This window comes from Zalophus californianus, chromosome 3 (assembly GCF_009762305.2).
Source record: "Zalophus californianus isolate mZalCal1 chromosome 3, mZalCal1.pri.v2, whole genome shotgun sequence".
In the NCBI taxonomy this organism is placed as follows: Eukaryota; Metazoa; Chordata; class Mammalia; order Carnivora; family Otariidae; genus Zalophus; species Zalophus californianus.
In genome coordinates this window covers 56,147,617-56,162,509 of record NC_045597.1, presented here as the reverse complement: position 1 = coordinate 56,162,509, position 14,893 = coordinate 56,147,617, and the positions used below count along the sequence as shown (strand labels likewise).

The 14,893-nt window shown below is 35.1% G+C and overlaps 1 protein-coding gene across 6 annotated transcripts in view; it reads left to right on the top strand.

Annotated features, from left to right (window-relative positions):
• ZC3H13 (zinc finger CCCH-type containing 13) overlaps positions 1 to 13,370 on the top strand; it is a 92,932-nt gene extending 79,562 nt beyond the window's left edge. For 4 of the 6 annotated variants that reach the window (XM_027588859.2, XM_027588861.2, XM_035726604.1 and 1 more), the window contains 4 exons: positions 1,432 to 1,584; positions 2,609 to 2,809; positions 7,186 to 7,349; positions 12,523 to 13,370. In XM_027588859.2, the coding sequence (XP_027444660.1) occupies positions 1,432 to 1,584; positions 2,609 to 2,809; positions 7,186 to 7,349; positions 12,523 to 12,693 (689 nt within the window). In that variant the 3' untranslated portion in view covers positions 12,694 to 13,370. The remainder of the gene's footprint in view (positions 1 to 1,431; positions 1,585 to 2,608; positions 2,810 to 7,185; positions 7,350 to 12,522) is intronic. The other 2 variants (XM_027588862.2, XM_027588860.2) reach the window with 1 other exon arrangement.
• Positions 13,371 to 14,893: the final 1,523 nt, after the last annotated feature.

Here is a 14,893-nt window from a genome sequence, read left to right as displayed (position 1 = left end):
GTATTAAGTGGCAGTGTATGTAAGTGGCAGTATTTTACGGTTGTAAGTATATAAGTGGCAGTATTTTACGGTTCTTTTTATTTGCTGTATGGTAACATTGAGCCCAGAGTAAAATTCACCTTCTTTTGGAACTATAAACATCTTTACCATTTCTTGGTTGTCTGATTAGATATATTCCAGTATACCATCTGTTACATATTTTTTTCTTCTTGACAAAAACATTTCTCTGTGTTCACATTACATTTTCATCTCAATTTTGAGTATAAATAACCTCAAATCATGAGCCATGGTACTAATGGAGGTACAACTTTGGGGTATAATTGAATGTAATTGAATTAATCATTATAACAGCTCTCTTGTGATTGGAGTCAGTGCCCCTCATCCCTAAAATACATCATTCACTGGTTGTGATCACAGATAACATAGCATAGAAATTTATAGGTGAATTACCTAATGTAAGATGAAAAATTTTATTCACCTAAAGTAGCAAAATGGGTTGGATAAACTTGAAAAAATAAAAATCCTATTATCTGCATTTATGTTTAGACATATATTTGTATAATGAAGTCATTAAAGTTGGTTACCTTAGAAGCGAATTGGTGGAGGCCTGAGGACATTATTATAGAATTTAATAGAATAGAAAATTATAGAATGACTGGAAACATAGATTATTATATTTTATTTGCTGCAAATTTATACCTGTAAAGCATAGGGTTGCATTTTGATAACTAGTGTTGTAAACTCGGTAAAGTGTATGGATAACTGCTGATTAGAAATGTTAAACATACTCTGTAGTTTTAGGATAATTTTAAGTTCACAGCTAACTCATCAGGTGACAAAGGTTAGCCTACATGGTTGAGAAAGATTGGTAAGATAAATAAAATGTATGCTAGTGGTACCTACAAAATATTTTTAAATTATATTACAACATTCTTTTTAAAATTGTCTTGGGATAGGAAAGATGAATTGGGAGGTAGGGAGAGGATTAATGGCACTTTTACATTTTTACCTCCCTGCTGTAAACATCTTCGTATCATGAGCTAAATGTTATGAACTAAGATTTAAGTTTCAAATAAATGTTATTAATAAGCTTGCAAGTCTTTTAATGAGTTTATTGAAGTTAGTAAATTTGGATTTATTTGAAGTTTTATTATAAAAGATTAACACAAAAGCAACATTAATAAGTTAGTGGTACCTTTTGTTATATTTTAATTGTAATAACTTGTTTCGATATTGCTGTTCATACTGTATTCTTGCCATTAAAATTTAATTGTTTTATTTTTTTCTTTTTGAATCAAGTATTTTGAATAATTAAGAAATACAGTTTTCTAAGGAAAAAAATACTTTTCAGATATTTTTAGTGTTTCCTCTTTGGTTTCACTTAGATGTCCCTTAGATGTGCTCTTTGACATGAAATTAATCTTTCCAAAGCAGGAGATGACGAATCCAAGTTAGATGATGCACATTCATTAGGATCTGGTGCTGGAGAAGGATATGAGCCAATCAGTGATGATGAACTAGATGAAATTCTAGCAGGTGATGCTGAAAAGAGGGAAGACCAACAGGATGAGGAGAAGATGCCAGGTAATCATTTACAAGGGTGGTTGAACATAAAAATTATCTGATTTATGATATTAAGGTATTTTTTGTTCCCTTTCATACTGTGCGAAATAATGAAAGGCAGTTAGAATTTCCCTTTAAGACTTAAAGGCCAATAAAATGAAAATTATAAACTATGTTCTCATTTTTAAGTAGACAGTGCCCATAAATTGGAAAGGGTCCCATTTAAATTAGCAAAATTCTAAGATTTCCATTCTGCAGGTTAAGATTCATATTCTGTGACCTGGAATCTAACCAAATACTGATTGCCTAGCGGTGCTCTAGATGGTAGATATATGGTACAGAGCTTCAAAATTGTGGTGCCACAAGCCAACTTTTGAAACATTCAAAAATTTACATTCGTTGAAATTATATTTAAACAATATCTGTATACTTCTGTCAATTTTCTGAACTCAGGAATTATTTTCCCTTATACTTTATGCATTGCCAGAGCTTATTCTAGTGACTGCACCATGAAGCAACACCCATTGATGTTCCTGTTGAATCATCCCCATTAGTCTAACTTTTTATTAAATCATGGTGAGGGTCTTTGCTTTGGGTATGTAAAATATTAAACTTTTATTTTGACTTAATTTTTTATATATATCACAATTTTTTCTACTAATGTAGAAGGTATGTATGATTATCTTTTTTATTATATGCCATTAGGTACTTCTAAATAGAATATTACTTTGTTAATTTTTTCAGTTCTTGTCAGTGGATGGATTATTTGTTCTCTGTATTAATAGCCACTGCCTGAGTTATTTATAGGAATGCGTTTGGGTTTTTGTTTGCTTGCCTGTTTTCTTTTGGTGAGGTTTTTTATTGTAAAGGTCCTTAGATTCTAAATATTAGTCTTTATAGGAAAGCTTTCATTTTAAGAATAGGACATTTTTGGTTCAAAGGACTTGCTATTTAATGCCGTCTTGTGATTTGCAATTTCTGTTTCTCTAAAGATAACAAGAATGCTATTTCTTGGTGTAAAAAAAAAATCCTGTTCTTTTTACAGATCCATTAGATGTGATAGATGTGGATTGGTCTGGTCTTATGCCAAAGCATCCAAAAGAACCACGAGAGCCTGGGGCTGCACTGTTAAAATTCACACCTGGAGCTGTTATGCTTAGAGTTGGGATTTCTAAAAAGTTGGCAGGTTCTGAACTCTTTACCAAAGTCAAAGAAACATGTCAGAGACTTTTAGAAAAACCCAAAGGTAATTGGCATTCTACTTTGTGCAGTGTCTGCTATAACTGTTAATTAAGTGCCTTTGCAAAGGGTGCTGTTCTGTTCTCATGCAGCACTTAACCATATAGAAACTGGGTTTGTGTTTTTGTTTTGGTGACTCACTTAGGTTCTTTATTTAAATCTTCTTTGAAATTTTAGAAAGGAATTTTGACCATGAAAATTAAAACCCACAGAAAAGTTACAGAAATAGCACAAATGATCTTTCTTACCGTAATTACTTTTTAACAGGTAAGTTCAAATGTCAGAGCCCTCAGTGGTGTTCCCAAAAACTAAACAAAGCAGAGCCTGGAAGAGTGAACTAGATATTTTTCATATCTAAGTAAACCAGGGTGTCTTGGCAACCCTTTCCCCTGGAAAATGCAGAGTTCTAACCAAATGCAAATATGTAGGTTGAGCCTTTAACGAAAGGATAAAAACTTAGAACTTGGTGTCTAGACCAGATGGTCTGGATTCCTCAACAGGCCCACCACTTATTAGCTATTATTTAATCTCTATGTGTTAGTGTCACGACCGTTTGTAAGCTGGGAATAATTAGACCATCAACTTCATAAGATCGTTAGGAGGAACAAATGAGGTATTATAAGTAAAATACTTAGAACAATTCCTGACATTTAGTGACACTCAATAAATATTGACTGCTACTATTTCGTTTGAAAATATTTTATCACATTGATTTGAGACGTTATGGCAAAAACTTTTCACTATTCTACAATTTTTTTCTATTTTCTAGAATATTCCTTTAGTTTATGCATTTTTTTTTCTGTTTTATCTGGTTCCTACTTTATTAATACTTTATTAATGGGAGGGGGATGACTGAATGGTAAAAAGAAGGAAAGGAGATAAAACATTAAAGCAACATTTAATTTTAATTTTTTATGTTAATCACTTGTTATGTTAATCACATGTTAATCATGTTACATCATTAGTTTTTGATTTAGTGTTCCATGATTCATTGTTTGTGCATAACATCCAGTGCTCCACGCAGAACGTGCCCTCTTTAATACCCATCACCAGGCTAACCCATCCTTCCAGCCCTCTCCCCTCTAGAACCCTCAGTTTTGTTTTTCAGAGTCCATCATCGCTCATGGTTCGTCTCTCCCTGATTTCCCCCCCTTCATTCTTCCCCTCCTGCTGCTGTTTTTTTCTTAACATATATTGCATTGTTTGTTTTAGAGGTACAGATCTGTGATTCAACAGTCTTGCACAATTCACAGCGCTCACCATAGCACATACCCTCCCCAATGTCTATCACCCAGCCACCCCATCCCTCCCATCCACGCCTCCACTCCAGCAACGCTCAGTTTGTTTCCTGAGATTAAGAATTCCTCATATCAGTGAGGTCATATGATACATGTCTTTCTCTGATTGATTTATTTCGCTCAGCATAACACCCTCCAGTTCCATCCACATCATTGCAAATGGCAAGATCTCATTCCTTTTGATGGCTGAATATTCCATTGTATATATATACCACATCTTTATCCATTCATCTGTCGATGGGCATCTTGGCTCTTTCCACAGTTTGGCTATTGTGGACATTGCTGCTATAAACATCGAGGTGCACTTACGCCTTCGGATCCCTACATTTGTATCTTTGGGGTAAATACCCCAGTAGTGCAGTTGCTGGGTCGTATGGTAGCTCTGTTTTCAACTTTTTGAGGAACCTCCATACTGTTTTCCAGAGTGGCTGCACCAGCTTGCATTCCCACCAACAGTGTAGGAGGGTTCCCCTTTCTCCGCATCCCCGCCAACAACTGTCATTTCCCGACTTGTTAATTTTAGCCATTCTGACTGGTGTGAGGTGGTATCTCATTGAGGTTTTGATTTGGGTTTCCCTGATGCCGAGCGATGTTGAGCACTTTTTCATGTGTCTGTTGGCCATTTGGATGTCTTTGGAAAAATGTCTGTTCATGTCTTCCGCCCATTTCTTGATTGGATTATTTGTTCTTTGGGTGTTGAGTCTGATAAGTTCTTTACAGATTTTGGATACTAGCCCTTTATCTGATAGGTCATTTGCAAATATCTTCTCCCATTCTGTCGGTTGTCTTTTGGTTTTGTTGACTGTTTCTTTTGCTGTGCAAAAGCTTTTTATCTTGATGAATCTATCTTGATGAAGTCCCAATAGTTCATTTTTGCCCTTGCTTCCCTTGCCTTTGGCAATGTTTCTAGGAAGAAGTTGCTGCGGCTGAGGTCGAAGAGGTTGCTGCCTGTGTTCTCCTTTAGGATTTTGATGGACTCCTGTCTCACATTTAGGTCTTTCAACCATTTTGAGTCTATTTTTGTGTGTGGTGTAAGGAAATGCATGTGGCTGTCCAATTTTCCCAACACCATTTGTTGAAGAGAAGCAACATTTAATTTTATGTTTGTGAGAGTAAAAAAAGTTTAGGTAAAAAAATTAAGCTTTTTAATAATATAAAATTGAAAAAAATTGTTTCAGGGTTTTTTGACTGTTAGCATAAGCAGTAAAATTCTTTGAGATGTCCCAATGAACATAGAATGTATGTACATGAAACAAATTATAATTGTGAATGTATATTAACTTGACAAGTGACCAAACTCTTGGATTCCTGCCCCACTCTTTCTGCCTTGTTTGGTTGGCTCTGTGACCTTAAGCAAATAACTCCTGTGGGTATAAAATGATGGAACGAAACCCCTAAGGTCTTACCCACCTCTGAAGCTATTTGCTCCCATGACTTTGCTAACTAACTATGGAAATGCAGTTTGGCCCTAACTTGACGACATACATTGTAAAAGGGGGTTAATTGTTGCTTACCAATCAGATCTCTTACTTTTTGCTGTGATAGCTTTATTAGAGAACAAGAGAACTGATACATGATGCTCAATATAATTAATTTTGTATCCTGCAACTTTACTGAAATCATGTTACCTCTAGGAACTTTTTGGTAGAGTCTTTAGGGTTTTCTATGTATTATGTCATCTGCAAACAGTGGCAGTTTTACTTCTTCCTACCAAATTGGACACCTTTTATTGCTGAATAAAAGTGGCAAGAGTGGACATCCTTGTCCTATTCCTGATCTTAGAGGGAACACTCTCAGTTTTTCACCATTGGGTATGATGTTAGCTGTGGGTTTGTCACAAACAGCCTTTCTAATGTTCAGGTATGTTCCCACTAAACCCACTTTGTGGAGAGTGTTTATCATGAAGAAATGTTGAATTTTCTCAAATGCTTTTTCTTTACCAATGAGGTAATAGAATTTTTATACTTAGTTTTGTTACTGAACCATCCTTGCATCCCCAGAATAAATCCCATTTGATTGTGGTGAATGATCCTTTTAATGTATTGTTGAATGTGGTTTCTTAATATTTTGTTGATTTTTACATCTGTGTTCATCAGAAATATTGGCCTGTGGTTTTATTTTGTGATGTCTTTAGTTTTGGTATCAGGGTAATGCTGGCTTCATAGAATGTGTTTGGAAGCTTTCCCTCCTATTTTGGGGGGGAGTAGTTTGAGGTGAATGGGTATTATAGCTTTTCTTTCAGTGTTTGATAGAATTCATCTGTGGGGGCTTTTGATTACCAGTTCAGTTTTGTTACTAGCAATCAGTCTGTTCAGATTCTATTTCTTTTTGATTCCATTTTGGAAGACTCTCTGGGAATTTACTTCTAGATTGTCCAATTTGTTGGCATATAATTTTTCATAGTACTCTTTATAATCCTTTGTATTTCTCTGGCATTGGTTGTTACTTCTCATTTCTATTAAATTTGTGTCTTTTTTCTTGATGAGTCTCGCTAAAGATTAATTTTTTTTAGAAAACCAGCTCTTGGTTTCATTGATTCTTTTCTGTTGACTTTACTTTATTCCCTGTCATTTCTTCTGATTTTTATTATTTCCTTCTCTCTACTCCCCTCGGGCTTTGTTCTTTTATTTTCTAGTTCCTTTAGGTCTAAGGTTAGATTCAGATTTTTCTTGTTTCTTGAGGTAGGCCTGTATTGCTGTAGGTTTCCCTCCGAAAACTTCCTTTGCTGTATCCCCAAGGTATTGGACTATTGTGTTTTTATTTTCATTATCTTCACATTTTTTGTTTTCCTCTTTCATTTCTTTGTTGACCCATTGGTTTTTAGTAGCATGTTGTTTAGCCTCCACGTGTTTTTTTCCCCTTATAATTTCTAGTTTTATACTGTTGTGGGCTGAAAAGATGCAGGATATGATTTCAATCCTCTTAAATTTACTGAGACTTGTTTTGTGGCCTATTATGTATATTGCCTATAATTTTCACCATTGTTATGGTAATTTTGATAAAGTATAGACTATGTGGAATATGGAAGCAGCCAGTAACACTTTCCTATTTTAGGAGAATTTAATGCCTGTGTTTTTATTGAAAGATGCAGACAGTCTTTTTGAACATGAATTGGGGGCTCTCAACATGGCTGCATTACTACGAAAAGAAGAGCGAGCAAGTCTTCTTAGTAATCTTGGACCATGTTGTAAAGCGTTATGCTTCAGACGGGATTCAGCAATCCGGAAGCAGCTTGTTAAAAATGAGAAGGTACTGTTGTTTCCTTGAAAAAAAAAAAAAATGCAAAGTGTATGCATTGTATGAATGAATTATATGAATGGCATTTTTTTTTATTTGCTTAAGGTGAGATTAAGGTCTCATCTGCTTTTATGAGTTCGGTTTCCTAGTCTTTTACACATGTAAAAGGAATTCTATTTGTAATAGTTTTCATTTTACTTTAATAGTATTGAACATTTGTGAATAGCAATTTGTTATGCAAAATTAGATGCATAAAGAGTTTAAAATTCTCTGTGAAATATTTTCATTTGTGAAAAGTTTCTCAAGATAAATTTCTAGTACGTTTCATTATCTAAACAAGATTAGGGAAAAAATTTTCCAGACACAAAGTGATAAGGATATTTATAGGAAGAAATAGTGTTTATGAGAATGTGCCAGGTCAGAAGAAAGGGAAATAAATACAAGTGATTATATTTAAGCTTTTACTTGAGAAGAATAAAGGGAATTGAAACACAAGAGAAACAGAAATTTAGATTTGGGAGAGATCTGATCATGAGAAATTGAAAATGTCTTAACTTTTAAAACCAACTCTCTTAGGCTTTTTAAAGATTAGAGAAATATTCATTAGCTTTTTACTTGGGGACATTAAGAAAACATTGCTAGCAGAAAGTGTACTTCATTAAAGAAAAATTCATGAAAAAGCAAGGGATGAACTCAACGCCAAAGATTAAAGTGGAAACAGATACAAGGCATAGGTTTTTAAAGTCTTCCTTGATTAAAGGCCTTTCTCAGAACTACTTTTGACAGTTGCTACAGTCATTCTTCTTTGCACTCCCGTTTCATGTGCTTCATATACTACTTCGTTCCCTGCATTGTGTTGCTTAGGTGCCCATTGCTCCTTGCAGCTTTTCTCAGTTGGAGATTTTCCCAAGACAATTAAACCCCAGGTAGCCCTAATAAGCATGTAGGTAATGCATCACCTTCTCTTTTATGTATCTGAAGTGTTACTGCCTCCATCCTCAGTATCGAATTTGAAAAATAATCCATCACATTTTCTTTTGGCTCAGGTAGGGGACTTCAGTTGAGAAAGGCTACACATTTCAAAGTCTCACCAGAATCCTGGCCCCTTTTTTATAAAAAATATTTTGTAACATTCCCTGGTTCCTCTGATACACCATATGCTTCTCAAAAATTGTGACAACCAAAAATACCCTTGTAAAAGTCTCCTTGAGCACTGTGGTCAGACCCTTGTAATCCTTCAGTACAGGGCACAGCCCATTAACACATGACACGTTATCAAAAGAGTGGCACAGTATAAAGATCCATCTAAAGAAAGCATTGTGAGCTTTCTGATCGCTCAGGGTTAAAAATATTTGCACAAAAGCTGAAGAGAGAACTGAAGAAAAATTTCAGATGCTAGAGAGTCTCGAAGAATGCTAAGAAAAATAAAAACCTTTAAAATGTATAACTATAAAAGAAAAGTACAGACTAGGACCGTTCATTGGGGAAAGTTGTACGATGGTAAACTCATATTGATTGGCATTGTCTTTATAATTTATGTATTTTTTAAAAAATATAAGAGAAGGTGAAGGATGTGAAGAGAACACTTAGCTGCTTTAAATGAGTTTAACTCTCATTTGGTATGATAGTTTTTTAAATGTTTAACTCTCATTTGGTATGATAGTTTTGAAAGAATGTATAGAACCTGTAGCAAGCAAAAGGAAAGAATACCAAAAATAAATTAATAGGAAAACAGCAGTAGTAAAACCCCAAATTTGGTTCTGAAGAGATGAAAAATACTGATAATCCCCTACAAGTCTCACGGATATTAAAAGGATAATATTGTAAAGGTCTCTATGCATGTAAGTTTGACAATTTAGAAGAAATGGATCAATTGCTCTAAAAGCCACAAGCACCAAAACTTCCTCAAGAAGTAATAGATAACCTGAATAGTCCTATGTCTGTTTCATTTGGTTTTGTTTTTATTGTTGGAAAAGAATTCTCCACTCTCAGGTGGTTTCACTGGCCAAAGTCTACCAGACATTTAAGTTAGAAATAACACCAGTTCTACCTAATTTCTTCCAGAAAATTGAAGAGACAGGAATACTTCCCACCTCATTGTATGAGGCCAGCAGTACTTGGATATCAAAACCAGATAAAGACATCACAAGAAAACTACAGATCAATATCTCTCATGAACATAGACAAAAAAATCCTCAAAACGTGGAAATCAAATCCAGCAATATATAAAACAGACTACACCATGACCAAGAACCATTTATCCCCTGAATGAAAGGCTGTTTTAATATTCTACAATCATTCAGTGTAATCTACATAGTAACAGACCAAAAAGAAAAAAAATACATCCTATCAATTGATGCAGAAAAAACATTTGATAAAATTCAGCATTCCTTTACAATAAGAATTCTTAGCAAGCTAGAATTAGTCTTTTACTTTTTTTTTTAAAGATTTTATTTATTTATTTGAGAGAGAGAATGAGATAGAGCTTGAGAGGGGGGAGGGTCCGAGGGAGAAGCAGACTCACTGCTGAGCAGGGAGCCCAATGCGGGACTCGATCCTGGGACTCCAGGATCATGACCTGAGCCGAAGGCAGTCGCTTAACCAACTGAGCCACCCAGGCGCCCTAGTCTTTTACTTTTTAAAGGGCATCTGCAAAAACCTACAGCTAACATCATACTTAATGGTAAAAGTTTGAACGATTTCCCGGAGAGATCAAGAACAAGGCAAGGATGCCTATTCGCACTACCCCTACTCTGCATTTACTGGAAGTTCTAGCCAGTTCAATAAGAAAAGGAAATAAAAGGCATACAGATTGGAAAGGAAGAAGTAAAACTGTATTTTATTCACAGACAACGTGATTGCCTACATAAAAGTTTCAAGGAATTTATCAGAAATGCTCTTAGAATAAGTTTAACAAGGCCACAGGCAACAAAGCAGGCAAAAAGCAATTGTATCTCCATATTCTGATAGTATATAGAAGTACCTGGAAATACGAAACGAAGAGGAAAAGTATTTTTTACAATGGCTCCCCCCAAAAAAGTACTTAGGTATAAATCTAACAAAACATGTATAGGCTCTATGTGCCAAGAACTATAAAACACTGATTAAAAAAAAAAATCAAAGATGACCTAAATAATGGAGAGATACATCATGTTCATGGATTGAAAGATTCAATATAGTTAAGACTAGGATTCTCCCCAAATGGATCTACAGATTTAACACAATGTGGCAAAATCCCAGCAGGTTTTTTTGTTTGTCTTGTATATACAAACTGATTCTAAAGTCAACGTGGTAAGTAAGTCAAAGCAACAAGAATACACAAAATTTTTTAAAAAGATGAAGAAAGTTGAAGGACTCACAGTACCCAATTCCAAGACTTACTATAAAGCCGCAATACTCAAGTACTGGCGCCAGGAATGAGACACTTAGATCGATAGAACAGAGTCCAGAAATAAACCCACACAAATATGACTAGTCAGCTGGGGGGGGGGAGGGGATTTAAAAACGGGGTGTGTTTAAAGTTTTTATTTTGAGATACTTGATCTTCATCAAAATTTTAAACTTCTGTGAAAGACGGAGAATGAAAAGACAGGTATACTGGGAGAAAATATTTGGAATCACTTTTTGGAAAAAGGTATATAAAAAACTCTCAAAAATTAACAGAAAACAGGCAATCCAGTTTTTTTTAAATGGGCAAGACTTGAATGGACAATTCACCAAAGAGGATAAATGGATATATATGGATAAGCACCTGAAAAGATGTTTGACAATATTAACAAATTAACAAAAATATTAACAATATTAACAAAATTAACTAGAGAATGCAGATTAAAACTTAGATACCATTGTGAATCTATTGTAATAGCTAAAAACCAAACAACAAAAAACCCCGTGGTTAGGATGCAGAGCAATTTAAACTGCCAGTATTGCTGGTGAGAATGCAGAACGGTACAGCCACTTTGGAAAACGGTTTGGTTGTTTCTTGTAAAGTTAGATATATACTCACTATATGACCCAGTAATCCCATTGCTAGGTATGTTCCTTAGAAGAATGAAAACTTACGTTCATATAAAAACCTGTCCACAAAAGCTTAGCACAGGTCTTTTCATAATTTCCAACAATGAAAACCACCCCAGTGTTCTATACATAGCTAATTGGTAAACTGGGGCACATCCACATAACGGATTACTAATTTTAATAAAAAATAACCAGACTGTCAGTACTGTCAACGACATGGATTAATCTCAAGAGTATGTGTCAGAAATCATACAGCATATAATCCCATTTATTTGATGTTCTGGAAAAGGCAGAACGATTAAAGAGACTCCATCATTGGTTGCCAGGGGTTAGAGTTGGGCAGGGGGTGTGAATACAAAAAGGGACAGCAAAGGGAGTTTTCTGAATGATGAAACTTCTTTATTCCCATTGTGGTCATGGTTATGTGAATCAATATGTAAGTCTAAACTCACAGAACTACACACAAAAAGTCAATTTACTGTATCACAACATACATATTTTTTAGTGTAGATGTGATCAAAGAACCACTGCTCCTTTAAGGATCCTAGGAAGAAGAGAAATGGCAGAACGCTCGATTGTCAAAACTCACCTTATTTCATTTGTGAACATAGTTGGAGAACAATCATTTAACAAAATTTTAGGACAACTTCCAAGAGATACACATTTTAACAGAAGGGAGGTAGTAGTTTCTCCTCACACTGCAGTGATCAGCTGTCTTCTAGAGAATTTGTTCACTTCTAGAGCCCGCATTTCATGGGATAGTAACAGACCAGAAAGGAGTGTGGAGTGTTCGGTGCTTCTCGTCAGAGGACTGAAAGGTTGTCATGGAAGAGTAAAATTGAATTAGTATGCAGCTCTAAAGAGATTTTATGTCATCATGTTCAAGAATGTGCAGTGATTGTTCTTTGCTTTGTCATTGGAAATAAAAGCTCGTTGATTACCTGTCAGGGACGGCTGAAGATTCCTACTTTAAGAGGTCCCCTTTTAAAGATTGCTTTCTTTTCTAAGATTCCTTGAATCTGAAAACATTTAATTTTGCTTTTAAATATCCATCCCAAATTAATTTTTCTTGCAGCTTTGATATTTTTGTTAGAGGTTAACCTGTCTTTCCTCCTGTTAACTAATAACATACATCTTTTAAAATTTGTTTTTGTTTTCTTCAAATTAGGGCACTGTAAAACAAGCTTACACGAATGCTCCAGTGGTAGACAATGACTTGCTGCGATTGAGTCTTCGGCTATTTAAAAAGAAGACTACTTGTCATGCCCCAGGACACGAGAAGGCCGACGATAATAAATTCCCGCAGCCCAGCGCCCAGCAGGGACTGTGTGTGTCTTAGGGCTGAATTCCAGTGACATTTCTGGGACTGTGTTCCTTCAGGATTGCATATTCTCTTTCAGAGTTCTTTGGTTTGACAAACATTCAGGACAAAGGCAGAAAAGATTTATCCGCTGTGGTAAAAGGGTGAAGAACAACTTGGATCTAAAGTTTAAAGACACTAGTTTTGGCTAACTTAAGATTTTACATAAATTTTTACAGTTACTTGATACTCCTGCGAAATAATGTGAAAACATCTAGATTTAGCAGTTTATTCTGTACCTTTTGTTAAAACTGAAGATTTTGGAAAACGGTTGCCACTGCTCTTGCGGCCTCTGAATATTTTTTATGAAATGGAGCTACTGACTTACGTTTTGGATCATCCCTACAGAAACTGATTTTATTCAGAATCAGTGTGTTCACAGAATGAATGCACACACTGTAATTTTGTGCTGTACAGAACTCTTGAAAGCAGATGCTTGGTCCCACATGCTGTGTTTGTGGGCAGACCTCCAGCAGGGGAGAGCCAAAGTACTTTTTTCCTCTCTAAAGTTCTAAAAAAAAATTACTAATGGGTTTTTTTTTTTTAACTATATGTGCATTGTTACAATGTATATTGGACGTGTTTGGATTCTCAGTGGTTTTGTTTATCAAAGACTGTCTACCGTTCTTATTTTTAATAAATGTACCTTTCCTTTCCTTGTTCTAGATTCACTTTGCTCTTCATTGATCTTATTCCTGATGTTCTGAAACATTTGTCATCAACATTACACTTCATACTTCACGTATTTTACTGCTCAATAATGCAACAGGAGTTGAGGAATATACTTCCGATGCAGCTCAGTAATACTTGAAGCAAACCAGGAGTTAGCAAACCTTTGTCATCTGAGCTTTAAAATCCATTACCATCATATTTTTCAGAGCTATAACCTTTGATTACGTTGAACTGTCTAGCCCATAATATGTAGAATGACTTAATTTTTTAAAATTACAATATTTGTTTTATTCTGTGTGTATATATGTAACTCATGAAGTGGACTCTTAGAAGGATTTGAAAAGGAATCCAAGCTACAGAATTTGGGGGCAGACAGTGGTAATAATAAAGGAAACCAATCAAAATTAAAGTTTTTTTCATTGGCTCTCATAGGTTTGTCAAAACTGTAATCCTGCATTACACCTGGGTCAGTAGTTTTTGTATCCTCTAAAGGTAACAGTGGTACTGATATAAAATTTCTGTTCATGAAACATTCACTGTCTACTTAATTTATATCGGATAATTGACCCAGCAAAGGAAATCGTCTTATTTTCAAATGACTTTGAAAGTGTGTATGAGAAAATGGCAAGCGGAGGCGGGGGGGGCGGGGGGGGGAATGTAACCAGATTTTCCTGGTATCTGTTTCCTTTTCCAATTTATGGATATTTTAAATAAAGAAGAAAAAAAATTCTTTAATGACCCTGAAGAATAAATATCCTTTAAAAAATGACTTCCTAATTATAGTATATATTTGCTGTAGCGCAAGCATCTAAAGTCCTAGAACTTCCAATCTTATTTCCCAGAATTGTGGAACAAAAATAATGGTTTTCCTGTTTTGTCCACTGACTTTAGGAATGTTTCACAAGTTACTCATTTACAGAATGATAACTATGTACTTAAATTTGCCCTGTAATCAAATTTGTTGCCTTTTCAGGTTTGAATGTCTTTTTGTTAAATTATAGAAGAAAATTTCAGAGCTATTCCTCTGAACATTGAGTCACAGTATTCAGAGTTTGATGTTCCCAGTGGGAACGTATTGTTAGGTCTCAGTTTTTTTTTTTAATCCAAACATTCTATGTATTGCTAATCATACCCTTAAAGTTCTTTAAAGCAAATCTTACTGAGTTTCCATAAAAGTTCTTGGACCATAATTAAAGTCTCAATGAAACCAATATTCCTGAAAACATCTGCTAGTCTATAAATTATTTGGTAGCACACTTGAAGGTGTGTTGCCTCATAACTGATGGCTCAAGTTTGCCCATTTCCCATAACTGCACAACTGGACCCCAGCTGCTTGGTAATAAAGAGTTGGCAAGAGTATGTCTGCAATCCAAAATAAATGAGCGTTAACATAGACCACTGAGTCACTTGTTGGATTTGTTTGGCAGCTATGTTCACCATTTTGTAGAGGGTTGTACTAACTGACAATAGATAACTTTTTCACAAAAATTTTGTAACTATACCCTAC